Here is a 26,305-nt window from a genome sequence, read left to right on the forward strand (position 1 = left end):
AAGAAAAGGCGCTCGTGGGGCAGTGGGCTCCTGGGACACTGGCTACAGGGAACAGGGCCTTCTAAGAAGATCAGCAAAATGAGTAGCTGAAAGTACTTCTACATTGGAAAAGAGGTTGTTTAAAACCCCTCGGAATCAGAGGGCTCCCGGGAGGGCGCGTCCGGCCCCAGCCCCATGAAGGCAGCCCAGCACTTAGCCTTTCTTCTGTTTGAGCTTTTCTAAGTACACATGCAGGGACTTCTGGATGGAGTCTCTGGAGATGAAGCGGACAAAGTTCTGGATGTCCGCATCACGCTGCTGGAGCAGGCGGTCGGCTGTGGGCTTGCGCACCAGGTTCTTGGTCAGCTGTCGGGCGTGGTCTACAGAAAAGGGCCCGAGTGTGAAAACCCACCCGACACGTGGCATCACTCCCAACCTCTCCAAGAGAGTTCCTGCAGAAACTCTGGTAGGAAACTTGAACACACAAGTAAACAAGCAAAATGAAAATCACCCATTCCCCACTGCCTACCAATTTCTTTTAGAAGCAGAGCGGATGACACTGTGAAAACTGCCTCTTACCCCGTCCTTTTCAGTCCCCAATATTACGGGGATATTTTCACATCAGTACGTACTCGTTCACAGCACAATTAAGTCAGCGAACCTGGCCCCCCTACAGCCAGGGAGCTAAGAACAGTTTTTACATTGTTATGGAATTGAAAAAAAGACGTTTTGTGACATGCGAAAATTATACGCAATTTAAGTACCAGCGGACTGTTTCATTGCACACACACACATGCTCGCTGGGTCACAACTCTCTCAGTTGCCCTTGTGCTCCAGCACCGCCACGTGGCCGAGCCCGAGGGACCCACAGAGCCGACCATCCACCTGGCTCTTTAGAGACGCTCTGCTGATCCCTGGTCTCCATCATGGTGGATATTAACCAGCCCAATTTCTGTAAACAGATGCACGGCCCGTTGCCAATGGTCTGTGTAGTGGGTTGAAGAGTGGACCTAACCAAGCCCTAGATTCTGTGCATGGGGCCGTATTTGGAAAAGGGTTTCTGCAGATGAAGTTAGGATGAGATTATCTTGGATTTTGGGTGGGCCCCAAATCCAACAATGAGTGTCCTGACCAGAGAAAGGAAGAGGGGAGACTGGAGACAGACACGCAAGAAGGCCACATGGAGGGAAAGCAGACCAGCGTGATGCATCTACAGGCCAAGGAGTGTTTGAGCCGCCAGAGGCTGGACGACACAGGAAGGAGCCTCCCCTAGAGCCTCTGGGGGGAGCCCGTCGGCCCTGCCCAAACCTTGATTTTGGACTCCTGGCCTGCAGACTCGGAGACAATGCACTTTTGTGGTTTTAGGCACCGCACACCCCAACTGTGTGGTATTTTGTTGCAGTGGCCCCAGGAATAAGTCAGTCGGCAATACGTTCCTGACATGCACACAGCCCCCTTCCAGAACCCTCTGCTCTCACCAGGAGCATCAGGCTGTGGGGGGTGCTGGCTGTGTCTGCCGCCAGTCCCGGCCCCTCCCTGTGCTCCTCACCTGGAATGGCCAGCCACTGGGCCATGACCGACCGTGCCGTGCTCTGCACCTGGTCCTCGGGGACGACCTGGTCCACAATGCCCACCTGGAGGGCGTCTGAGGGCGGGAAAAGGAAGCCCAGCTGAAGGGCGCGCTCTGCGGCGCGGTGCCCAATGGTGTTCACCAGCACGTCTTTGAACCTGGAACGACACATCCACTCGCTGGGGGCTCCCAGGATAGGTTTGGCCCCAGGGGAGGAGAGAGCGGGTGCAGCCCCAGCCTTACCAGAAGGGGGCGATGATGCCCAGCAGAGTCTCGTTCAGCCCTATGGCGTACTTGGGGTTGTTAGCCAGGACCCGGTAGTCGCAGGAGAGGGACAACAGGCAGCCTCCGGCTGGGCTGATGCCCTGCAGGGGAAGAGACGCCACCTGGCTTTGCGTGCTGCCGTGTGTGTGGGGGTCCTGAATGGATTCCAGAGAGCCAGGTCCCAAGGAAGGCGCCCCTCAACAGTGCTGCACCCACACTGGCTGGGCTGGGTGTGCACGATGGGGACTTGCGCTTGGCCAGCGGCTCTTGGGGGCCAGAAAATCACTCTGCCTGGAACCTTCCTGTGGGGGTCACAAGCCTCCTTTCTTTTCACAGCTTTTTTTTTTTTAAAGATTTTATTTATTTATTTGACAGAGAGAGACAGCCAGCGAGAGAGGGAACACAAGCAGGGGGAGTGGGAGAGGAAGAAGCAGGCTCACAGCGGAGGAGCCTGATGTGGGGCTCGATCCCATAACGCCGGGATCACGCCCTGAGCCGAAGGCAGACGCCCAACCGCTGTGCCACCCAGGCGCCCCTCTTCTCACAGCTTTTGCTGGGGATGCTAAAACACTAACCAGTATTTAGCTGAAGCTGCCATGACGGGTACTGCCCCACAGGACCCATCTCCATCCCCAGCAGGGCGTCCCAGGAACCCCAGACTCACACTGCCCTCACGTCACGCACCCCACGGCCTCAGAGATGGCACCCTGCCGCCCACTGACACGCAGCCTGTGGCGTCTCCCCGACTCTCGCCACCCTGCCATCCCCTGGTTCAGACCCTTCTGGCACCTTACTGGGGAGGGGGGGGTCCCCACCGTGTCGTCAGACACAGGGCTTCCTGAGCCTTAGCAGCCCCCGCATTCCCCAGGCCAGGCCAAAGCGGTATTTCCAGAGGTGAATCTGACCCCCTCCTTGTGCCCCCTCCCCATCCAGCCCTCTTGCTGGGCCCTGCCCCTGCCCTTGTCACCTGGTCACGCGGGTCCACAAAGGCATGCTGACCTGTGTACCTCTGAGGGTCCCCCCCACCCTTCCCGAGGGCAGGGCCCCATCTTGCTCCCCCACCCGGGGCCCAGTGAGGCAGTGAGGCGGCTCAGGCAGGGGGACACTCACGTTGATGGCACCGATCACCACCAGGTTGGACAGGTAGACTCGTAGCCACAGCTCCTGCACCGCCTTCCAGTACTCGGCGCAGTGCGCGGGGTCCCGCCCGTACATCTCCAGCAGGTCCAGGCCAGCGGAGAAGATCCCGGGGCAGTCCTGGGGGGCGAAGGAGCCACGGGCCCTGTCAGGGTCCACCCCCTGCCAGCAGTAGGTCCCCAGGGCCCGGGGAACTCCAGAGGCGGTGGGGCCGGGGTCGTGTTCCCAGTGGTGGGGAGCCGGGGCTGGGGCCTTGGGGCACATATTCTGATCTCCCCCAAGGTCGAGCCAGCTGCAGGTGCCAGGCTGGGCGGTGCTGCTGCTGGAACACGGCAAAGCAAGGACGGGACCGCGATGAGCCGAGAAGCCAGATCTCCGCCCCGGGCTGTCACGCATGAGACACAAGCCTGGGGGGTGGCCGAGAAAGCATGTGTCCTGCGCAGATGCCCTGGGTCACGACACAGCCATCAGAGGGAGGAAAGCAAACACACAAGAGCAGTGACAGCTGGGAGAGAGGATGGCCACATGCTGGTGCTTTCCAGCTAAGAACTGCTGGCCCGGAAGGCAGACCGTCGTGGGGGTGGGGGCAGTAGGGTGACCAAGCAGCCATCATGGGAAAAGCCCACACGTGGGGCTCCCGAGTGGCGTCACGATGTCCCTAAGCAAACAAGAACGAGACGCTCCCATTGCCAGAGCGCGTCCAGGGCTGGGGTGCTGGGCGCGTCCTGTTACAGATCCACAAACCAGGGCCGACAGCCACCTGTGTCTCTGTGGAGAGGGGACATGCGAAGTACGGGACAGTCACAGGCAACGTCCCCACATCCTCATACTAAGTGAGGAGCAGGTTGTGTGCAGGGTGCAGGATGTGATTCCTCGTTGCTCCCGCGTCCCTGCGCGTGCGCCGCCCCTGGTGGCTGACCCATGATCCTCCGTGGCCCAAAAAGGCCACCCAGGTGTGCTGCCTCTCACGGGCCACCCCTGCGCTGGGGGGGGGGGGACAGCAGCTGCGGGGGCAGAGCTACTCCTGCTCTGAGCACATCCAGCATTTCTGCCTTTTTCCTTACACTTCCCCACCCCCACCGAGGACCCCTCCCCCTGATCCAGCCTGTCCGCACAGAAGCTTGCCTCCGGTCCTAGCACTCGAGGAAAGCAAGGGCAAAGAACGCTGTTGTGGCTGGGACAGAAACCGCCGTCCTCCTGGCGGGGGACGTGCTCTGCACCCTGACTAGACAGGGTGAGATGTCTGAGATTCAGCAACAGGTCTGCAGGGGCCAAACTGTGTCTTGGGAAAAGACGCAGTCCCACCTTTACCCCCCCAGGACCTATGAACGTGACTATTTTTGGAAACAGGGTCTTTGCTGATGTGACCCATGCACAATCATAGGAGCACCAGGACCCACCAGCAGCTGGAAGAAGCGAAGAGGGACCCCCAGGAGAGAATGCTGCGAGCCCTCTTCGTGGCCCTGTGTCGCGTGCCCCCCCAACACACCAGCATCCCGGCACCCACCGTCATCTGCTGTGGGCCCCAGGCAGGCCTTTGCTCTGTACACAGTAGGCACACAGCCAAGGGCACAATGCAGACCCGTTTACGGGGAGATGACACAGTCCTGGCGAGAACGTGGGCTTCTGAGGGACAGAGGCCAGTGCCCCTCCACCAGGACGGTGCCACTTTGAAGCCGGGGAGGCAGCGGGACCCTCGCTTTGTCGCCGAGGGACAGAAGTCCCTCTCTCGGTTTCAGAGCACAAGAGAGAAGATGTCCCGCTCTGAAACAGCACCCTGCATGGAGTGTGTTCAGACATTATCTGGAGCACAGAGTTTCCAGGCGACTGCAACCCATCCAGGCAGGTCAGCAGCAAGTGTCGCAAGCACCCACACCCAGGAGAACTCCAGCCCGGGGAGCAGCCCCGAAGAACCCCCTCCTCCACAGGGCTCTGCTCTGCAAGCCCCAGCTCCCCAGCACCCACTGGGTGTGTACGTCAGGCCCGCCCTAGAGCCCCAGAGAGTTCGGAGCTGTGACAACACCGGGCCACACCAGGACAACCCATGGGTTTAAGGAAGGCAGGTGCGTGCCCAGCGGACACTCCAAACCCTGGCTGGAAGAAGCTGGGACTGCCTTAGATGATGGCAGAACCAAGACCTTCTCACCAGTCTCTGTAATATGGAGGCACTATGGCACACACGTGACACTCAGAGGGCACCCAAGTTTGGACTTCGACCTCGGGTAGGTAATGAGTACCCACCGATGTGATGATGATGCCTCGGAAGGTCTTGTCGTTCTCCAGTTTCTCCAGGCTAATGAGCAGCTCTGTCAGAAACTCGAGGCTGAGGCTGTTCACTGGGGGGTTCCTCATCTTCATCACAGCGACCCCTACTGTGAACATGAAGAGGGGTGCGCTCACAGCCAGTCCGGGAAAAGCACACCCAGTCAGCCTGCACCCTCAGCCCGGACACGGCCGGCCACATGGGTCTTGTGTTTCCAGTGCACGTGAGACCCACCTAATGTAAACCCCCCATTTAAAAGTGAACAATTTAGGACTATGAGGTACCCGCTGTGTCGCACGACCACGTCGATCTAGTTGCTGAGCGTGTCTGTCCAAAAGAGGACCCTGTGCCCACCAGCGGTCACCACCCTTCCCCGGCCCCTGGCCAACGCTCGTCTACATTCTGTCTCTACGGACTTGTCCATTCTGGATGTTTCACATGAAGGGAAGCATCCAGTCCGTGACCCTTCCTGTCTGGCCTCTTTCTCCGAGCACCATGGTCTCTAGGCTGACCCGAGCTGCAGTATGGGGACCACGTTCTGTGCAGCCACGCATGTGCTGAGGGACACTTGGGTTGGTTCCAGCTCGTGGCTCTTGTGGACACGCTGCTATGAACGTTTGTGCACAAAGTTTTGTTGATCCTTTTCTCCCAGATTACAAGTGCTCCGTCCCCAGGGGAGGAGGAAATGGCTTCAGCCTCTTGAGGAGTGCGCGAGCAAACTCAAAGACCATCTGTGCAAGGAGGAACTCCCCTGGGGAGTTCACGCCTGCCTAAGGACAGAGGCTACAAACACTTGCGGCCTGATGTTCTTAAACTCTCCCCATGCACTCAATCGTCCTGCCAGTGGCCGGGGAAAGGCGGATGCTGGCAGGGCTGGCTGGGGCCACGTGTGCTCACTGCCTGCCTGAGGACAGGCCCCAAAAGCTGCAGAAATGCCACCATTCACTTAGGGTACGTTTCTTTGGTCAGGACCTTAGAAACCTCTGGATGGTCAACACGGTTCTCTAGGGGGGACAACTAAGTCCTGAAGGCAAATGAGCTCTTTGGAGACCTCTGATTTATGAGAAAGAAGAACTTATTAACTGGCTACTGGCATGTTTGTATGCAATCAACATTTCCAGAAGCAAGCTTCTGGGCTTGGTTCAGAGTGAAGCTTCTGAGGCTGACTGGATTTTTACAGGGCCTGGTCCAGAAGAATCAAGGGCCCTGAGGGAAAGGTAAATAGGCCAAAGGTGAACATGAGTTAACAAAAAGGACTCTGGGTGAACCTGGATGTCATGGGGTAAGCAGTCCCATCCTTGCCCTGGGGCAGGTAGACTTGGGTGCCTGGTGCAGGGAGAGGGGCTGAGGCTGTAACCTGGCGTCCCACGCACAGCAACAGGCCTCTATCAAAAAGCACACAGTGCTTTTTCTACCTCTTCTGTCCCCTTTGCAGAGTTTTAAGAGGTGCTCTGATGGGTACTGGGGGTTGGTTAGCAGTGACTGCACTGTGGCTCCTGGCTTTAATTAGTAAAATACCTGGTAGGTTCTGTGCCCTGTTGGAGTATTAAAAAACAAAACAAAACTAAAATACTTTATTCCAAAATACTTCCAATTATTTTCAACTTCTTTTTTTTTTTTTTTAGGTTTTTTTTTGACACAGAGAGAGAGAGGGGGCACAAGCAGGGGGAGGGGCAGAGGGAGAAGCAGGCTCCCCACTGAGCAAGGAGCCCAACACAGGCTCCATCCCAGGACGCTGAGCAGAAGGCAGACGCTTAACCAACTGAGCCACCCAGGCGCCCTTCAATTTCCAATTTAATAGTTTAGATAAAGGGGCATACCCCTCGAACTACAGACCAAAACCTTTGAACCTTCACAGTGAGTTGGGGGAGGGGCGCCTGGATGGCTCAGTCGGTTGAGCGTAGGACTCTTGGTTTCGCTCGGATCATGATCTCCGAGTGGTGGGATTGAGCTCAGCGGGGAGCGGGTTTGGGATTCTCTCCCCCTCTACACCCCGTGTCCCCCGCCGCCCGCTTGTGCGCACGCTCTCTCTAAAAACTGGGGAAAAACCGCACTTAAACCCCCTAGACTGATGACCCTTAAGCTCTGAATCCAAAAGAAATGGTCTTCCCTACCGGGCTTTACCTCGGCCTTCGACCATGCGGAGGCTCCCGGGAGCCGGGAACAAGAGTCCGAGCACAGCGCGGAACCCTGGGACTGCGCCCTCCCCGCCCCGCGCGGCTGCAGGGCGCTGGGCGGCAGGCTGCCCCGCGCCGGCCCCGACCTGCGGCCCCGGGCGCGCTTACCTGCGGCCGGGTCCGGCTCCACCAGCACCCGCGGGCTCCCGAAGCACCGCACGCCGTCCCCGCTGCCGGCCGCCGGCCTCCCGAGGGCCGCGCCGGGGACCCGAGCCCCTGCGAACGACAGCGCGAGGCCTGTTAGCTTCGCCACCGCCCCTCCCGCTGGCTGCGGCCCCCCCGAGCCCCCCCGCCCCCCGAGTCACGCACAGGGTCGAAGCAAGGCACGCGTCAGGGGGCGCAGTCCCACGGTCAGCGCCATCTTGACCCGCCCAGGTCCACGTCCCGCCCGGCCCCTACGACTTGCTCCTCCCAGAGGCCCTGCTCTGGAAGCCCCGCCCCACTTCGCTCGCTCGGTGTCCGGGCTGCGGGGCGACGCTGAGGCCAAGGTCGGCAGGCGGGTGTGGGCCGCTGCCCGGACAGGCTCGTCCCCACTGACCGCCAGCGGACACCGTGCTCCGCCTCCACGCAGCGGCGCGATGGGAAGTTAGCACGCTTCCCCGGCTGTCCACCGGCCCAAGCTAAGATCAGGTCACTCGGGCAGGACTGCTGGGACCGGGGCGGGCTGCACGGAGTCCTGGAGAGGGTTTTGAGCATCGGCGGTGATAAGGGAGTTTGGGGGAAGCCCAGCTATCCCGGCACCTGAGCAGCAAAGGCGACCAGATGACACCAAGGGCCGTTTCTCCAACTCTGCACCCACAGAGACTGGAGTACTAAGATGCGGGCGACCACAGGGTTGCCTCCCGCCTGAGCTCAGCCTCCAGCCCAAGGCTGCAGAGGGGGCACGGGAATCAAGCTGGTAGATGCGGCAGGCAAGATGGACTAAGAGCAGCGCATCCACCTTCCCCTGCCGAAGCTGGGCGGCAGGTACCCACACTCCTGGCAGGACTGCAGAAGCCGAAAGGGAACAGGTGTTTGTTTGCTCCATCCCACAAGGAGATCCTGGCAGGTTCTCCAAGGAGAAAGGCAGGTGTCCCCTGGCCAGGCAGCAGGATGAGCTGGGAGGAGAGGAAGCCTATGTGCTACCTGGCAGGACACGGCCTTGCTCTGACCATCCAGTCTGCACACTGGGTGACTGAGATTTTACTTTTTAATGTCTGGTGTGTTTCCGCATCTTCCCGGCAACACAAAAGCATGGCTAAGTGGCAGAACAGCCATGGCTGCCTAACAGCAGCAGCACACCACGCCCACGTGTCTGGTCAGGCAGAACTCGAAGCTCCTGGGAGCACACAGGTGATCAATCTCTTCGTCGGTGTCTCCGGCAGCAGAGACCTGGCACTCCGCGGAGCTGACCCGCTGCTCTCCTGGCTCAAAGACTTGGGAGGTGGGACTCTGAAAATGACCTAGAATGTAGTCTTGTGTTTTTAATTCCCTCGTTAACTGAAGCTACCTTTGAGGCCAAGGACAGGAAAGAGGCAGTTAAGCCAGCACTCCTCTGCATTCTAATCCTGTTTATTCAACACAATCCCTTCACTCTACACAACAAAGTACAAACACAACAGCGCCTAAAATGCTACAAGTTACAAAACTCAGAACAAATTTATAGTACTGACTGTACAATAAAAGCCCCAAAAAAGCAATGTACACGTTGCCAAGGTAACCTGTAAGCCACCTCGAGTCACAGCTGCAGCAGGGGGGGTGGGGTGGGGTCCGTGATGACCCTGCAGAGCTGGCTCTCAATTTGCTCACCAATTTCAGAGAAAGGGAGACATGGGGTATGTGTGGGCCTGAGGACACGTAGAAACAGAACCATTTCTGGGAACTAACATGGGCTGTCCGTAGGTGTTGGAAGAGGCCCCAACCAGGGGAGCAGCGACAGCAGCTGCACCCAAGAGCGCCCTTTCCTGAAGGACCCTGTAGACCAACAAGCAAGGGCAGGACCAGGTCCCCAGTCATTTGTGGAAATGAAACAGGTACACCCCGAGGCTGGGGCCACACTACCACCTGGAGCCCTGCTTTGTCCCTGCTGGCTTTGCCACTGGATGGACTCTCTTAGGAACTGGAAATGTGGGAGCTTTCTAGCCAGAAAATGGGAGGGCATTCTTGTATACAGGCACAACCCCAAACCATTAACACTCCTCTGTAACTCTGCCTTCAGAGGAAACGTCTCAGTTGCTGCCTTCGAAGCCTGCCCTGAGTGAGGACTTTCTTTCCTACCAGCCCTCCTTTGGCTAGAGAAGTGACAAAACTGAAGTGTATGGGATCGAAGTTACAGGGTGCAGAGCTCCGGGGGCCCTGCTTATCGGGAGGAGTTGGAGCTGGAGCGGCTCCTGTGGCGGCGGCGGCCAGGGGAGCGAGATCGCCGGCGCACGGGGGACCTGCGCCTCGGGGAGCGTGACCTGTAGGAAGAGGAAAGACCACATCAGACACGGAGGCCAACTTCCCAGACACAGCCCTGCGTCATGGACAGCGGGGGCAAAGCTGCCTTCTTGAACAATCCTGTACGGCTTCACTCCAGAGTTAGGACGGCTCCCTGTGATAGCACCGACACGGAGCCCTTGGGAAGGAAAAGGGTATCTGGTGTGGAGACCCCCTTTCCTGAGGATTATGGGAAGGGCAGCTCGACACCACTAGCAGAGGAAGGCCAGGCCCTGGGCTCTGCCAAGGGACTCGGACTCAACCTCCTCTTCTGACCCTCCCTGTGTATGTGTGTGTGTGTTTTTTTTAAAGATTTTATTAATTTATTCGACAGAGAGAGAGACAGCCAGCGAGAGAGGGAACACAGCAGGGGGAGTGGGAGAAGAAGCAGGTTCCCAGCGGAGGAGCCCGATGCGGGGCCCGATCCCAGAACGCTGGGATCATGCCCCGAGCCGAAGGCAGACGCCCAACGACTGCGCCACCCAGGCGCCCGTGTGTGTGTGTTTTAATATTTAACCTATAAATATATCAGGTCAGGCTTAGGTGGGGCACAGCCCAATGTGGGGCTTGAACTCACAACCTCGAAATCAAGAGTCCCATGCTCCTTCAACTGAGCCAGCCACAAACCCTATCCTTCCTGTCTTTTTTTTTTTTTTAAAGATTTTATTTATTCATTTGACAGAGAGACAGCCAGTGGGAGAGGGAACACAAGCAGGGAAAGTGGGAGAGGAAGAAGCAGGCTTCCAGCAGAGGAGCCTGACGTGGGGCTCGATCCCATAACGCCAGGATCATGCCGTGAGCCGAAGGCAGACGCTTAACGACTGAGCCACCCAGGCGCCCCCCTTCCTGTCTTCTTAACTAGAAAAGGGAAAAGGAACGGCACTCCAGGCAATACTGGTGCAACCTGCAGGGCTGTACCTTCTGCCTGCCCCGCCCTCCAGCAGCAGCCCTGCTCCCCCCGCCAACTGCCACCTGTGCCAACACTGCTCCCCCCACCCCCATGCAGCACAGGCGCAGGCAGGGCTGAGTAAGGTTCCAAAGTCATCACCATCACACTGTGTTTGTAAATGAAACAAATCCACACTGGCCCCAAGCAGTCCTTTGTAAGACTCCAAGTGGCCCTACCTTCTTCTCATCCGTGGGGGCGACCGACGCCACATGGGAGGTGGTGGCAACATTCTCCTGGGAGGGCTGAATCGCCTGGGGGGCGGCCTAGGCCAGGGGGCCAGCACAGCAGTGGCAGTGATCTCCTGGCCATCGATTTGTCCTGTTGAACAAAGGATCAAGTCACAAAATATCTGACAAACACCTAGCCTAGGCCAGCCCGTGCCCATTGCAGGCCTAGCATGGTAAGCAAGATGGACAGGGGAACTAAACTCATCACAGAAATATTGAGTTACTACTACTGGAGGGTTCATCAGGAAATCTGCAGGGGAGCATGGAACCTCACAGGGAACTCAAATCTGGATGCATGGGGGCACCAGATGCACAAGCACTTCCAAGAGAAGCAGCATCTCAGCAAACACCTGACACCACTCAATGAGGGGAAGGGCTGTGCCTGGACCCTGAACTTTCTCCTCTAGAACAATGGGGCGGGGCAGGCAAGAGGAGTAGGGATATTTTGGGGGCTCTGCGGGACTGAGATGGGGGTCAAGTGTAAGAACTCAAGAGGGACTGCCCTTGAACAGGTGGCCTCCAACCAGGTAGTCTGGTCCTCTCTCCTGCTGTAAAAGCCCCCTCACCTGATACCTCCCAGGTGACCAGAAGGTGGCCTCAGGGTGCTGGGTTCCCATGAAGGCAGTATGCACTATAACTGGGCCACCAAGCCACTAGAGCTTGGTGGAGGAGGTGGGAGGGATCATCAGCACCCACGTTTCTGGACAAGCTACGACTGCATGACAGCTCAGGGGGAGGGAGAGACTTCCGGGGTGGGGGAGCAAAATAAAACAGGATTCAGCTGTCCAGTTTGCTTAAGAGTTTGGAAAAAGTGCCTCAGACCAAACAACCAAGTGTGTGAATGCAACTGAATGAGAACAGTGAAGGAGGCGGCCCCCCCCTTCAATTGAATGAGAACAGTGAAGCTCGGAGGACCGAGGAATCTTCAGGGCCTCAGAAAAAGAAAGAACAAAGAAAGGCGAGGCGCAGACCCTAGGATCCCCAGGGGAGCACACAGCACAGTCCCTGTGTGGCCCCAAAGGGTCGAGGGTTCTTTTATCTTTTCGATTCCTACCCTCAAGGAAATAGCAAAGGTTACTGAGGGGTAACTTGGACACGCAGACCTGTGTTCAGAACATACTCAAAAGACTTAAGTGCAGCCTAAGGTCCCCCCGACCCTGCCCTGGCCCACTGCCAAAGCCAGCCCGAAGGGAGAATTTCACAGGCACTGAACATCAGCAACGAGGACATATCTTCTGGCCAGCTTCCCCGTTCATGGTGCGCGGCACAGTATGTGGACACACACTCCAGTCCTACCAGAATCTTAAATCATGTAATACGTATAGCCACGCACACCCTGGATGTGCCCAAGTGTCCTTGGATTTTTAGCAAGTGCTGAAATTCTCCAAGATGCACGACTGAAGATCTCTAAAATGAAGGTGTGATTTATAAGGTCAAGAGCTGCTGTGTGCACCCTGATGGGCCAGTTTATTTAAGGAGACTGAAAGAGAGTTAGCTTGGCAGTAAGGAAAATTTCCTAGTATCCAAGGTCTACCAGGGATCAAGGGCAACTACCCACCAAACCTCTGCACTATTTTTTTTGTGTGCATAAGGGGGCCTCCAACGTTCTGGGGTGTTCAGACTCTCCTCTCTAGGTGACCTGGCAGCCCACAGCGTGCTTTGGGCAGTCTTGGCTCTTGGCCCGGGCTATCTAGATTACAATAGCAGCGAGCTTGGGCAGAGACAAATTCCAAGCTCCTTAAAACACTGACTTAAAGAAGAAACAAAAACTGTCCATTCAAAACTATTCACAAGTGTTCAGCTGTTGTTAAAACCATTCTGCTCCACACAGAACAGCTATAAATGTCACAAACAGTTAAGATATAAGCTTTAGGGAAATGGATAAAACGTGTGAATCCAGCAAAGTAATCCTAAAAATGCTGAGATGTTGCCCAATAGAAAATGAATCTCAGAGAGGATTAAAGAAAACACTCCCATATAAAAGCCAAATGCTTCACTATTCATACTCATAATATAATCTTTATTAAAAAACAAAAACCCTTCGTTTAATCCTTAAGCTTTCACAGACTAGAAAATTCTAAAAATGCTAATGCATTTCTATTTGCTGATCTTTTCCCAAGAATAATGTCCCATAAAACTCGTTTTCTGTAAACACACACCTCCTGCTTAAGAACTGGAACCCGGCAAGAGCTCCAGGGGGACTGTGATGTACAGCCAGGTTGGAAACCGGTTCTAAGGTCCCTAAGTGTCAGGTAGCTGGTCTGGCACAGGGAACAGAGAAGGGGGCTCAGTGGAGGGCTGGCAGGGTCACCCACCTCCATCCATGTGCTTCAGTGCCTTCTCGGCTTCATCTGGGTTCTCAAACTCCACATATGCATAGCCTTTAGACAGATGGGGGTGCATCCTTTCTACAGGCATGTCAATCATTTTGATTTTTCCATAGGTGGAGAATATTTCCATGATGTGGTCCTAGAGGAAAGAAGGGTCATGGTGATGCACACCCACCATCACCCGTGTGGGAGCTGAGAAGTCACCACGCAACTACTATGCCTTGGCACCTCGGGTTAGTCTCACTCGCACAGAATAACCCCGCTAAAGGAGTTACTGCTCTGCTCGACACACCATCCCGCCAGTCCTCTGAGAGCCTATGTTCTCAGTTCACCTGTGGCTGAGGCCTACTTCTCTAGTTTTCCATTTAAAATATTTGCAGAAGAGATACACCCCACTGTCCATTGGATGGATTCAGGATCCCTCACCTTGGTCACATTCCTGGTGAGCCTCCCAATGTGTACTTTGGTGGGCTTAGGGGAAGGACTCCGCCTTTTCCTTTCCTTTTCATCTCTTTTGGGTGGTTTGGATCTGATTGAAAAAAACAGAAAACCAGAAACAATCAATTTCTGTCAAGTCAAAAAATTTTTTTAGTGGGACTGCTACCTGCTATGATTGACAGTTTTTTTGTAAGGAAGCTTTCCCTACCAGTTCATGTATATTCCTAATATCTCTGCTGCAGAAATCCTAAGATAAAAAGACTCCTTTTTTAAGTCTACTTTTATAGGAGCTATGGTAACTTTACAGCCCCCATTTGTAAACTTAAGTTCCCAAACAATTCGCAAGTTTTGGGGGCAATCCCCCCGGAAACCAAGGCACTCCTGAGTAGGGAAGTGGTGCTGGAAGGGAGCTTACTTGGAGCGGGAACGCCTTCTGTTGTCATGCCTGCGCCTAGAAGGACTTGGCGAGCCAGAGGAGCTGCTGGAGCTGGAACTGCGGGATGTGCTGGAACTTCCCGAGCGGCTAGATGCTGAGGAAGAGCTTGAGCCGCTGCTGGAGCCGGTGCTGGTGCTGGAGCCCGAGCTAGAGGTGGAGCTGGACCGGGACCTGACAAGTGAGACACAGATGTCAAGGGCAACAGTGGACGGGAGCATTTCTTCCAAAGAGATGAGCCTGCACGTTCTCATGCTTCCAAGAGGAAACCACTGTCCTCCAATTTTCAAGCCTCAGTGTCTCCCCTCCTCAGGAAGTGGGGATGATATTTACCGCCCCAACCCTGGCCAAAGCCCTAGATGGGGACAGAAGACAGCATTCACACTGTGCAGTGACAGGAAAGGAAGGAGCCACTTCCCAGCTAAACAGAAGCCTTGCCTACTGGGAGGTACAGATAGAGCCTGGCAAGCCAGAAGCACCCACCCAGCCTGGAAGGTGGCTACGGAGACACCCAGGCTGGTTTTCAACTGAAATAAAAGTAAGCTTTAGGCTAAGGCAAAACAATCATGACTCTGAATAAAAAAGCACTTGAGAGAAACATATACCCCAAGATGTCCTATTCTTTAACATCTACAGAAAACACCCAAACACCATCTTCCAAATGTAAACACAGCAGACCCAAACCATAATTAGGGCCTTGATTAACAAGCTCAGTGCGTTTTCTGTGTAAATAAAGAGGACCACAGAGCGCCCTGCTGGCTCTTCACGAAGGAAAAGGGGCCTGGCCACAGGAGAGAGGCCGGCTCTGTGCTCTGCCCTGCCGGGTCCCACCTGGTGCTGCTGCTACCACTGGAAGCGCTGCGCCTCTTCCGAGTTTTATCCCTGCCACGATCCTTCTCACTTGACTCCTTGGTGGCCCCTTTATCTTTAGAACGATCCTTGGACTTCTCATCAGAGCGGTCTTTGCGTTTGGTAGGAGAAGGAGCCCTGGATGGTGAGGAAGAGTGTGAGATCGCATGCCCCTCTGACCAAACCCAGAAAACAACACTACCCAAAAGAGGGGATCCAAAGGGCTACAGAGATCCCAGGTGATCACAGAGCAAAATGATCTGTGGCTTAGGACACATCACTGTAATATGTAAGACATTTCCAATCTTCCCCTTTCTGAAGGTCCCTAGTAACGAGCACCCCCAAAGTAGCACTAGAAAAATCTAACAGAAGGATTACCTAGTGCTGGACTTTTTATTATTTTCTTTGACTCCTAGCAAGCTCTTCTTTTTCACTCCTGATAAATCCATTCTCCCCTTCTGAGGTGTTCAAAGCAGCAATGGTGGCCTCACTTATCTGAACTCTCACTTCTAACTCGAGTCTGAGAAACGATCCCTAATTGATTGCAATTTACGCCAAAGTGCAGCCTAATAACAAGATAAAAGGATTTACAGAGTGAACGAGTTGGCAAGGCAACAAATCTACTTCGCAGTCAAAAGGTGAGCACATGAGAAGATGGCAAGGAACACAGTAAGCAGGGAGCGTCCACAAAGCCAGGAACATACAGGGACCTCTTCCAATTCCTCGGGGAGGGTCCTGCACCCATAGGTAGACCCTCACTTCACCTTGTCAGTCTTTTCCTTAAGGAAACGGTGGTGGTGTCTGTTACTGTTATTTTACAGGTGGTACAATACCCGTTTTTCACTCCTAAGTTTGATGATAAGCCCTCTACCATCCCCTTAAAAATACACATTTGCATGCAGAACAGAAAAAAAACCAAGTGTGGCTCTCGTGATAGGATTACAGCTGTGATTAGATCTCTTGTTCTACTGTGGCAATTACCTTGTAGGACACATTGGTATGTGATGACTAGAAGCAAAAACCCTTTCAAAAGTGACAGGTACCAGCATCAAAACATTTAACACCCAAATGCAAACAGATAAAATGTCCCACATGAACACTGAAAAAGCAGTAAAATAGTTAAGTTAGACGGCAGTTAGTGCAAATGCTGAACTTTAGTTAATGCAGTGCATATGGAAGTGTTATGAGGAAAGTACACCAAAGTCTGCTATTTACTTCAAAATGCAACAAAAAAATATTGATGGGTGGTTTGGTATATGATAAAGCAAACATGGCAGAAATGTGACTTGTAGCACCTAGGTGGTGGTTATGTGGGTATTCACTGTGCAATTCTTTCAACCTTTCTGTATGTTTACATTTTCCCCAGCAAAAGAGAGAGAGAGACAGAGTGTGTGTGTGTAGGCACTGGGATCTGAGGACACCACTCATAAGGGTCTAACAAAGAGCCCACATTGCAGCACGTGCTCAGTAAATATGACTTGGAACAAACTACTAATCCACGATGTGCCTTGTCTCCTGGGGGATCTGCAACCTTCAGTATTTCCAGTGAGGTTTTCTACAATTTGCTTGAGCTGCAGCCAAAGATCTCAGGATGTTGGTGTCAACTATTTCTACCTCATCTTCCTCAACAGCCTTTAAGTAACCCGGACAAGGCGACCACTTGGGATCCTGTTTTCACATGTGTAGGGGTGCCCAAAATCCTGAAAAAATGTTATGACTCAAGAAAGAAGGCCAGCTTTGGACAATCAAATTACAGCATTAGAAAGCAGAATGTCACCTTTGTAGCTCTTCTCCAGGCTGGTAAAATCTTTTAAGATGTTTTGCCTTAAAACAATAAGGTATTACAGGTACTGAGCAAGCAACACTGGATGGATACGGTCAGTGGCCTTGGACAATCAGGAAGTATATAGTTCAGTGGGTAAGAATCTGTGGACTCAGCCAGCCTGTTTGATTCGAAGCTTTGCTGTATGACCTTGGATAAGTCACACAACCTTTCTGAGCCTCTACTTCTCATCAGCATTATGGTGACAATTATAGCTCCTAACGCCTCCACAGTTACCAAACTTGGCACCTAGCTAAGGTTCCGGAAACATTAGGTTATGTTAGAAGAAAGGAGTGTTTCTCCATGTTTGGAAGCTTTCCCCCCACATAAACCCATCTCCCAAAGTCACACACGACCTCTTGAATGCTCAACAGGGGTCCCTGGACCACCCCATTAGGAGATCACCACGTCCAGCACTGTCCAAGGGAAACAGTGCGAGCTACATCCTAAAATGTTGCAGTAGCCACCTTGCAACAAGAGGTTCACAGATGAAACTGACGTTCAGTAACGTATCTGACAGCCCACGCCCCAAATACCACCTTTTCTGCATTCAACCAGTGTAAAAACTCATTCATAAAACACTCACTCCCCCCACCCCGCACGAAGCCCTTCAAACACCTCCGTGTGGCCTGGGTCTAGCTGCAGTGCCCGGCAGGCTCGTGTGGCCCTGGGCTGCCTACCTGAGCAGCACGGACCCGCAGGGCACACTCCCGGGCCCCACCCCAGCCCCAAAGGTCTGCCCCAAGGTACCCCGCGACAACGAGCACCACCGGGATTCTCAGACTCTACACTTTGCCGGGCGTGGCCGAGCGCTAGACAGCAGAGACTGAGGCTGTGTGTTCACACAAGTTCGGGTCACAGCACGGGACCTCGGTTACCTCCCCCATCCTCCGGAAAGGTGCGCGTCCAACAGCCAGAGAGAGAGAGAACAGTTAGTTAAACCTCGAGCAGATGGCGTTTCGGCTCCCGTCTTCAGAGCGCTTCCCCCACTTAAAAGTGCACTTTCGGCACAAGTCATGCGAAATAGGAGGAAAAGGCCAGGACTTTTGGTTCCCAGAAACCTCCCTTCCGGGACAGCCCGTCCGGCCGCGCTGCGGGACACCGGGAGCCGCGTCCCCGAGGGTCGCGTCCGCGGAGCGGGCGTCTCGGTTCGTGGCTCCGAGGGGGGGGAGGGAGGGCCCCCCTCACAAAGCATCTCCGCCCCCGCCACCCCCGTCCGCGTTCACTCACAACTGCCCAGTCCAGGCGCCGGGCCGCGAGCGCTCCCAGGGCAGGGCCTGGCGTGGCGGGCCTGAGTCTCCACGCCGGCGGCAGAGCACCGAAGGCGGAAGCCGCGCTCCCGGCTGCTCCGAGTCCCGCGGGCCTAGCCGGGCGCGCCGCACAGGGGGGACGGTCTGAGGCGCCCTTCCGCCCGCCGCGGCCCCGACCACTTCCGGGCCGCGGCCTCGGCGCCTCCCACTCCGCCCGCCCCGGGCCACACTCTTTCTTCTCACAGCCGCTGCCGCGCCACCAGGCTGCCGTGCCTACCGAGAGGCCGAGGAGCGGGTCGGCTCCAACCACGCGCCCCGCCGAGCTCTGCGGGCGGCCCCCGAAGCTCGGATGGGGTCGGATTCCCCCAACTTACATCTTCCCGCCGCCGCAACCTCCTCCCGCTCTCCTCAGCCGCTAAGGCCGGCGCCGCTCTGGCGTCAGGATTAGGGAGCGGGAAGGCGCCGCTGTCGGGCGCGCAGTGATGACGTACAGCGCCTCAGCCAATGGAAGCGAGCGAGGGGAGTGTTAAAGGGCCGCGGCCGTTTCTGGCGAGCCGCAGCGGGGACTCTTCTTCTGTCTCCCTCCCTGGGGAGGTATCTGGGGCTACCCGGGGCCGGGTGCGTGCCTCATGGGGTCGGCAGATTGTTGGCTGGCTGCGGTCCGGGGGGCCGCGCCGCGCGGGCAGCTCCCAGGCCAGCGCGGAGGGAGTTAACGCAGCCGCGGCCCCGCCCCACCCGTTGCGCGTGCGCAGTGGGCTCGCGGCCCCTGACCCCGCTGCGGCGGGCGCGCGGGGCGGCGGGGGCGGGCGCTGCAGCCTCTGGCTGCCGGCCGTGGGGTCCGGCAGGGCGCGGGCGGCTCAGGAGGCGGGCGGGTGCATGGTCAGGTTGGTGAGGTTAAAAACCACACGAGGTGTGCAGAGTGACGGTGCGGACGCCGCTTCTGCGCTAGCGGGGCTCGGCAGGGTCCCGAGCCTGAACAGGGGGCAGTGCGGCCATCGCCAACTGGGAGCGAAAGGCAAGGTAGAAGACAAGGTGCGAAAGGGGACGCGCCTCCTCGGAGGTGACACTGCGGTTGCGACCCGAGTGGAAGGGGACCCCGGCAGGGGGAGTAGGCGGTGCAGCGGCGCGGAGGCTCGTCGGGAGAAGCGAGGGGAGGCCAGGGTGGCGGCTCGCAGGCTAGGGCTGGGAAGGTGGAGTTCGGCGGTGCTGGGGCGACGTGGAGCACGTGCAGCACCCCGCGCGGAGGCGTCATCCTGGTCGGTGGGCAGTGCAGGCAGGGAGGCTGAGTCTTCTGGCAAAGCAGTGGCCTTGAGCCCAGGCAGGAGGCTGGAAAGAGTAAAACCCGGCGCCGAGAGGGCCAGAGCTTTGGGATTTGGTTCACCCAGGTGCCTCCGGCGTTCCCCGCCCGGGTCTGGCAAGCGGCCGTTACTCCATGACTCAGTGAGTGTAAGGAAGGTGCACCCTGCCCCAGACGTTGTCTGAACAGTAGATGCACCAAGGAAGAGAAGGGGACAGGTGGAGAGCGGATGTCTTTTGGAGGAAGGAACCCCTGTGACTTGGAGATGGACGAGCTGCCGGGGCAAGGACAGGAGAGTCCGGGTTGCAGCTTGGTGACCAGGAATGGGGGATGGTGCTGCAGACCGTGTCTGCAAGTCATTGCTCTCTGCTCCCTGTGGTTTTCCCAGCTGGTGGATGGTGAAGCCTTTCCCTGTGCAGTCCCCTGGCCCTGTCCAGGGGTGTCAGGTGTGCCCCAGCACCTCACTGAGGGGTGTCTGACAGTCAAGGACGCAAGAGCACGGAAAGAGCAGCCGCCTCCTGAGTCCCCTCTGCTAAGACACTGGCACGTTCTTCGTTCTTCGAAGGAGCTGGGTGGGCAGGCAGATTCAGTCTGGGTCTGGGTCCTCCCTTTGGGTTTAGATTTGTCCTGGAGTGGTGAGGGTGCATTTAGAGCAGGTTCATCCCTCTGCCTCATTGTCACCTCTGCCATGGCCAGGCTTCAAGGAGTAAGCGGAACAGAGGGCAGCCCGGCTCTCCTGTGGCAGTGAAGGGGGCCCAGAGGGTCAGCGCTGGGGATCGGGTGGCCTTGCTGGTCCAGGCCCGTAGCAGGTAGAGGTCTGTGAGGAGGCTACGGCAGGATGTTGGAGTCCCACACATCCTGGGCCAACCATCAGTGCACGCCTGAAGGGCCTTGACCCAGCAGAGCCTTTGGCCAGGGCGGCACCAACACCCTAGGGTGGGGAGGGAGCAGGCCAGTGACCCCACCATGGTGAGAGGGGGGTGGGGACACAACCAGCAGGGCTGACAACCGGTTGCCTGTGCTTTTTAAAAATGTGCTAAAGTGATATATCTTGGCACTCATATAAGTTTTAACACATTTTATATTAAATCTAAAGCACAATTTATTCAGACCCATAAATTTAATCACATTTGTTTCTAAATATTATAGATTTTTGTTATCAAGTGTGTTATCAGCTGTTGAGCTTTAAAATTTGAGCATCTTTTGCCATTTTGAAGATCAACAGAATGTGTTCAGAAGAGACGTAAGAAGTTAAAACTGGAGGCCCCCGGCCCCTGCCTTCTGGGAATTCAGGCTGCCCCTTCTTACACCCCTGTGCCAACATACTAAGGCTCTGGGGGCTGAGGGCCGGGATGCTGGGTCCTCTGGGGACCTTTGAAGGTCTTTGGTCCAGGTTTGATGGCGGCGGCGGGGCAGGGCTCCTGCAGACAGGGCGTCGGGCAGCCAGCCCCAGGCCTGGATCTGCCAGTGTCCTGAGCCCCACCCTTCCCTCCCAGGGTCGAGGGCCACCTGTTGGCATGTGGGGCTGCTCTCACTTTGGAATCAGAATGTTTCCTCTGCCTTCATTCTCTGTGGGCCTGATGGCCTCTGCTGTGCCTGTCCTTGGAGGTTGGTGACTTGGGACAAAGAGAGGGTTTAGTGGTAGCCTGGATTGTGCTGGAGGTCACGGTGGGCTGTCCAGGATCTTCAAGTAGGCATTGCATTTCCTTGTAAACCGTGTCAAGAAAGCACTTCTACTTATCACTAATAGTCCCTGCGCTTAGGGCAGGGGTGGCCCAGCCAGGTGCATCAGAGGGGTTTGGGTGGGGTAAGGGGGCTGGTGATGGCTTGGTGACCTTGAGGGAGGCATTAGAAGAAGAACTGGATCGCTGAATCTGGGTCCTTTCTGTGGGGGTGAGTGCCTGCAGCCCCTGAATCAGGAGCCCAGAAAGAGGCACTGGCTGGTCCTTCTGGGTGGCCAGGCTGGGCCTTAAAGGGAAAGACCACCGGTGAGGGTCTGGAGTTGTGGCGGGGCCTCTCTGCTCCAGGCTTGTGTCTCCAAGGTGTGGGATGTCAGGTCCTGAGACCCCCCCTGCCACCAGCAGACAACTCTGCACTCTTCTAGGGGCCGCTGAGCAGTGAGCTTGGGGGCTTGTGGTGACTTTCATGCCCAAAGCCCTGTGTTCATTTCTGCCCCAGGGAAGTCAAGGACAGTGACCCCAGAGCTGGGGGGGGGGGCAGCCAGAGCTGGGTACAGAGGAGTCACGCTGGTGTGCTGCCACACTGGGTGTGCTGAGGGCCATGTGGCTGTGCTGACTGGGGCCCAGCCATCTTGGCCCCTCGCCCTGCTCGCAGGGCCTATGTGGTGCCGTCCACAGCCAGTTGACTTGGAGCTTCTCCAGCCTTGGAGGCATCTGACACCAGCATCTGTGGGGTGTAGGCCGGGCCCCAGGAGCGGGGCCTGGGCAGCCCTGTGTGTTGAGGAAGGAAGGCAGGGCCCCCGCTCCCCGGGCCCGACCCTGTAGCTTCAGGTCCTCCTCCTGCCTGCTTGAGGCCCAGGCCATGTGGGCTTATCGGGCAGGGATGGGACTCCAGGGCCCAACACCCTGCTTCCTGGTGCTCTCCTGAGGGGCTGTGGGGGCCGAGACCTCTGCCTTGTTACCCCTTCTCGGGTAGCCTCTTGGCCTACCTGCTCTGAGCTCCCTCGTGCAGGGATGCCAGTGGCTTTGCCCTCCTTCGGGAAAGGGACTTGAACCTTCTAGGGTTTGGAGTTGGACCTGAGCCAGGGTTCAGGGAGGGGGCCTCGTGTCTGCAGAGTGGGGTATCACACATGGCCTGCTGGCCTCAGCTGCTGGGTGGGGTGAGCAGAGTAATCCTGACCTTGGTTGGGGTACCTCTTAGAACCTCTGTGGGCCAGCTCCCTGATGCAGGAGCGGGGTGGGGGTTTGCCCCTCTGGGCCCAGGTGGAGTCCAGGCTGTCTACCCAGGAATGGCCCTCTGTGTGCAGGTAAGGCTCGGACTTTTGGTGTGGCCACAGGGTCTGGGTGAGCACAGGTGGCCCTCCCTTCACACTGACCAGCGTGTGTGGGAGTGAGGGTCTCAGAGGACCCGGCTGGCCCATACCTTCTGGTCCCCAGAAGGGAGCTGAAGTGTCTGGCATGGGGTAGCCTGTAGATGGAGCAGCCAGATCAGTTAGCCTGGTTGCTGGTCTCGGCCCTGGTCTCTTGGATGCATCGCCCCTCATCTCTGGGCTCTGGCCCTGCAGGGACCAGGTCTGGGGCGTTGGGACATTGCTGTCCCTATGTGGTCAAGGAATCGACTGCTTTCAGCCTGGGCTCACGTGGGTCCAGGCCAGGCAGGTGGGGTCAGCTCCTCCTCCACCCTGGGGTGTGTGGTCATCCCCAGGCAGCTGTGGCCACTCTTGGACCAGCCTTCCAGCCTGCCTTCCAGGTGCTGGCCTTGGCTCACTCCTCCGTCAGCCTTAGTCCCGTCAGCCACTTCGTGAGACCGGGCTGAGGGTCCCCGAGACGCAGCTGACCTCGGCTACCCTGGGACTGAGTATCTGGGATTGGTTATTTGCCCAGGAAAAAACTGCAGTTTGCCTTTCTGTGTCGTTGCAGCCAAAGGGCCAGGACACTCCCTGGGGGGGCAGGGGTGGGTCAGTTCTGGGCAGAGGTGGGGTCTCAGCAGCCCAGGTGGGCAACAAGGGCATGCGGGTGGGGCCCCCCTCCAGGATACCAGCCTGCACACTGCAGTCGTGGAGGCTGGGACTGTGTCCTGGAACCTGGGTTTTATCTGGGTCACCCAACTAATAAAAGGCGTGTCCCAGCTCCCTGTGCCTCGTGCAGCCACGCCGCGTGCTGGGTAGTGTGGACGTAGACACGCACACCAGCGGGACTCCTGGAACTGTGCCCTCCCGCCGTTCCTGCTTCCTGCCACTTCCATCTGGAGCCCAGGGACACCTTGACCCCGAGAAAGGACCTTGACCCTCCACCTGGACAGAGCAGGCAGATGGCGTCTGACTGGCTGAGGCCTTGATGATGAGAGAAGGCCCAGACTGCGTTCTCTGGACTTTGGACTCAGCTGAGAAATAAACACCTGTCTGTTTAAACGTCGGGGACTGGGCCTTCTGGTGCTCGAGACAGCTCGTGGCAGCCTTCCCTTCACGGGAGCTGTTTCTGCAGCCAGGGTTGGGGTCCCCTCGCCCCGCGGCCTGCTGCCTGGCCTCTTCCCCATGGGGGAGGCCTTGGAGGGGCTTAGCCTGAGGCCTGCACCCAGCAGGGTCTGCCCCTGCCTCCCTGGTCAGGCTGTCTTGCTGAGGGACTGTCCCCAAGTCCACTGTGTGTGTTTTGGTTGAAACACGCCATTAGATGGGGCCGGATTTTCCACAGACCTACTCAGTCCTTGTGTGGGTGTCAGCCCCAAGGCCACAGGGGGCAGGGAAGGCATGACCTTGGCTTTGGGGTCTGCTGACTGCTGTAGGGGTGGGGCGGGAGTCCAGCAGACACAGCAGCTGTTTGGTCCAATATCTCTGGGGACCCTCTGGGCCCCAAAGTCTAGAGGAGAGTGGGCTGGGGCTGGGGGATGAAGCAGGTCAGCTCTCCTGTGGGGTGCATGGCTCCCTCCCCATCTCCCCTGGGCCCGGAGCTGTCTCTGTAAACCAAACCAGCTAGGCTCGGGGAGGAGGGGGTTCAGGCCCCACTGCTGGCTCCTCAGGGATTCTCAGCTCTGAGCTGGGTGCCCTGCATCCTTGCAGATGGCCTGGGGCTGCCCCTTCCTGCTGCTCCTGGGGTCCCTTCTGCCCGCCTGCAGTTGCCCCAGCTTCACGCTCCTCCCACAGACACCCTGGGCCTGGTGGGCTCTCCCCGACTGCGGCACTCCGGCCCCTCTGGTCCCCACAGTGTCAGCTCAGCCCTGCCCTCTCCCCAGCCACCGGGGGTCTTCCCAAGAAGGGTCTGATGGGGACCACGGCCACGTTCATCCTGCCTGTCTCCACAGCCCTCTCCCCCCGTCAGATGAACCACCTCTCTCTGGACTGGTGCAATCTGATTTCAACGTGGGTGTGCCCCGCATATGCTGTTCCTTCCGTGCTGAATGCCTTTTCGTGCACCCTCAAAGGAAAAAAGCCACATTTCTAATCTCTAACACACAGGCTTGAGACCAAGCAGGGGATGTAGAGCAGTTGGACCACTGGCTCTGCCCTCCTCCCGCTGCCGGCCAACCCCACAGGGGCACAGGTGCCTCGCAGACAATGCTTGCCGTGGGGCACGTTTAGGACCACAACCACCCCCGCGTTTATGTTGTGTAATGTGGAACTAGGTGATGAGGGTGTAAGGGATGCTAAAGGGAACAGGAACCCACTGGAGACTGCGCAGTGCTCCTAAGCTCGGAGAGGCTGATGAAAATGCACTTGTGAGGCTGTCCTGGAGGAAACAAGGTGATGGAACCCGTCTTCTCTAAAACTATGAATCCTAAGAGAATATAGAGATTCAAATCGTGGAAATCAAGGAAACCGTGAGAAATGGGGCGCCTGGGCGGCTTGGTCGGTTACACGTCTGCCTTCGGCTCAGGTCATGACCCCAGGCCTGCTCGTCCCTCTCCCTGTGTGTGCACACTCACTCACTCTCACTCTCAAGCACATTTAAAAATCTTTTAAAAAGCCTGTCAGAAATAAGAGCATACAAATAAAATGGGAGCTGATGCAGAAGAACAGGAGAGGGATCTTCTGCCTAAAGCCCCTGAGTGGCCCTGGTGTCGGGGGCCTCCTGCCCTGCCGGGTCTGCACCTCCTGCCCTGACCCTGCGCTCCTGCCTCCTGGTGGGGATGGCGGACCTGCGGGGGCCTGTCTAACCCGCTCTGGCATCTGCTGGTCGGCTGTTTCGCCTCCTGGCACTGAGCGCTGGAAGTCACTCCATACAGACGCCGTCATGTTCCCTCCCGGACTTTATTTTCTGGACAGAGTCACCACGTGTCAGGTGTGTCCTCCATAGATGGTCCCTCGGTCCCACAGTGGTCCCCAACTGGCCTCCCACTGGGGGCTTCTCCAGAAGCCAGTCTTGGGCATGAAGGACTGCCTTCTCTCCCCGCGCCCACCAACCCTGGAAGACGCTGGTGTGATGGCGCTGGGCGCAGGGTCAGCCCTGCCCGGCATCGAGTGGACACTCCGTGGAGCAGTGACTCCCAGACCCCCCCTGGAAGCCGAGAGCCGAGCCACAGCTAGCACCTCCCTCGTGGACGGCCACAGGCGACGTTCTGTCTGTTCGGGGCAACCCGGTGAGCCCTGCTGCCCACTGTCCCGCTGGCTCCCCGTTTCGCCCCCAGGGAGGCTCTGTGCTGTGTGCAGATGTGGGGGTGCCACCGGTGCTTGCCTCGTGAGCACTTCAGGAAATACGACCCCCAGGTCAGCTGCAGCCCCTTCCTGAGTGGTTCACTGCCCAGAGACCCCGAGGCTTGCCCGCACAGGCTGCTGGGCTGCTCTTGCCAGGTCCCGAGTTCCAGAGAGGGGCTTTGGCGACTGCCTCGGACACAGATGTTCGCATGCTGATTCCCAGCGTGAGGGCTCCAACACCCTGGTCCCTACTGTGCCTTGATACTCACGTCCATTATAGAAAACAGTGATTGGAAAGAAAGGTGCAGGATAAGATGAACTTGGAGGGAGAGGATGCCCGCCTGTGTGGCCACTTGCCCCACACTTGCCGGCTCCTCAAGGCCCCTCATCCTCAGCGGGTGGCTGCAGGTGGGCAAAGCTCAGGAAGACCTGCTCCAGCGAAATCTGGCTCACAGAGTAGTCGTCCACGGCGTACTTCTCCTTGGCCTTCTCCAGAACACCAAACACCTTGTGGGAGCAGAAAAGTGGCTGTTAACAAGCCCAGGGGCGGGGGCGC

General features: G+C 57.0%; 4 protein-coding genes across 10 annotated transcripts in view; 1 reads left to right on the forward strand and 3 right to left on the reverse strand.

The window, feature by feature from the left end:
- Positions 1-99: 99 nt before the first annotated feature.
- ECI1 (enoyl-CoA delta isomerase 1) lies at positions 100-7,808 on the reverse strand. 2 transcript variants are annotated; one of them, XM_026485009.4, is made up of 7 exons: positions 7,700-7,808; positions 7,499-7,606; positions 5,192-5,319; positions 2,924-3,070; positions 1,793-1,914; positions 1,529-1,707; positions 100-359 (listed from the first exon to the last, which is right to left on the reverse strand). In XM_026485009.4, exons 1-7 carry the CDS (start codon positions 7,749-7,751, stop codon positions 193-195), a joined length of 903 nt encoding a protein of 300 aa, XP_026340794.1. In that variant the 5' UTR covers positions 7,752-7,808; the 3' UTR covers positions 100-192. The 2 variants fall into 2 exon arrangements, with proteins under 2 accessions (XP_026340794.1, XP_026340792.1); XM_026485007.4 differs by having other exon boundaries at positions 5,192-5,322.
- A 1,112-nt stretch (positions 7,809-8,920) lies between these two features.
- On the reverse strand, positions 8,921-18,624 carry RNPS1 (RNA binding protein with serine rich domain 1). Of its 4 annotated transcripts, none has more exons than XM_026485003.4 (8): positions 18,520-18,624; positions 15,452-15,639; positions 15,056-15,211; positions 14,207-14,398; positions 13,780-13,882; positions 13,339-13,492; positions 10,973-11,114; positions 8,921-9,828 (listed from the first exon to the last, which is right to left on the reverse strand). In XM_026485003.4, exons 2-8 carry the CDS (start codon positions 15,520-15,522, stop codon positions 9,729-9,731), a joined length of 918 nt encoding a protein of 305 aa, XP_026340788.1. In that variant the 5' UTR covers positions 15,523-15,639; positions 18,520-18,624; the 3' UTR covers positions 8,921-9,728. The 4 variants fall into 4 exon arrangements, with proteins under 4 accessions (XP_026340788.1, XP_026340790.1, XP_048080899.1 ...); XM_026485005.4 differs by having other exon boundaries at positions 18,423-18,605; XM_048224942.2 differs by lacking the exon at positions 18,520-18,624 and adding an exon at positions 18,126-18,308.
- On the forward strand, positions 18,361-23,536 carry LOC130544193 (uncharacterized). Of its 3 annotated transcripts, none has more exons than XR_008960270.1 (2): positions 18,361-19,177; positions 23,251-23,536. XR_008960270.1 is itself a non-coding variant. In XM_057314790.1 (2 exons), exons 1-2 carry the CDS (start codon positions 18,650-18,652, stop codon positions 23,405-23,407), a joined length of 696 nt encoding a protein of 231 aa, XP_057170773.1. In that variant the 5' UTR covers positions 18,377-18,649; the 3' UTR covers positions 23,408-23,536. The 3 variants fall into 3 exon arrangements, 2 of the variants coding, with proteins under 2 accessions (XP_057170773.1, XP_057170774.1); XM_057314790.1 differs by having other exon boundaries at positions 18,377-19,177; positions 23,240-23,536; XM_057314791.1 differs by having other exon boundaries at positions 18,378-19,177; positions 23,270-23,536.
- Positions 23,537-25,346: 1,810 nt separating this feature from the next.
- ABCA3 (ATP binding cassette subfamily A member 3) overlaps positions 25,347-26,305 on the reverse strand; it is a 37,542-nt gene continuing 36,583 nt past the window's right edge. Inside the window, 1 exon segment of the mRNA XM_026484911.4 lies at positions 25,347-26,256. Coding sequence (XP_026340696.2) covers positions 26,125-26,256 — 132 coding nt within the window. The 3' untranslated portion in view covers positions 25,347-26,124.

The sequence above is a fragment of the Ursus arctos genome, unplaced genomic scaffold (assembly GCF_023065955.2).
Source record: "Ursus arctos isolate Adak ecotype North America unplaced genomic scaffold, UrsArc2.0 scaffold_2, whole genome shotgun sequence".
Classification (NCBI taxonomy): Eukaryota; Metazoa; Chordata; class Mammalia; order Carnivora; family Ursidae; genus Ursus; species Ursus arctos.

Bases quoted from the DNA above. Each gene is read 5' to 3' on its own strand.
- RNPS1 (XM_026485003.4), bottom strand. From the start codon at position 15,522: ATGGATTTATCAGGAGTGAAAAAGAAGAGCTTGCTAGGAGTCAAAGAA. The intron at 15,212-15,451 runs GTAATCCTTCTG...CTCACCATCCAG, and splicing joins AATAAAAAGTCCAGCACTAG to GGCTCCTTCTCCTACCAAAC. The intron at 13,883-14,206 runs GTAAGCTCCCTT...TTTTTCAATCAG, and splicing joins AGAAGGCGTTCCCGCTCCAA to ATCCAAACCACCCAAAAGAG.
- LOC130544193 (XM_057314790.1), top strand. From the start codon at position 18,650: ATGGAAGCGAGCGAGGGGAGTGTTAAAGGGCCGCGGCCGTTTCTGGCG. The intron at 19,178-23,239 runs GTGCGAAAGGGG...AACTAATAAAAG, and splicing joins AAGGCAAGGTAGAAGACAAG to GCGTGTCCCAGCTCCCTGTG.
- ECI1 (XM_026485007.4), bottom strand. From the start codon at position 7,751: ATGGCGCTGACCGTGGGACTGCGCCCCCTGACGCGTGCCTTGCTTCGA. The intron at 5,323-7,498 runs GTAAGCGCGCCC...TCATGTTCACAG, and splicing joins GGAGCCGGACCCGGCCGCAG to TAGGGGTCGCTGTGATGAAG. The intron at 1,915-2,923 runs GTGAGTGTCCCC...CTTCCCCTGCAG, and splicing joins TGGTGATCGGTGCCATCAAC to GGCATCAGCCCAGCCGGAGG.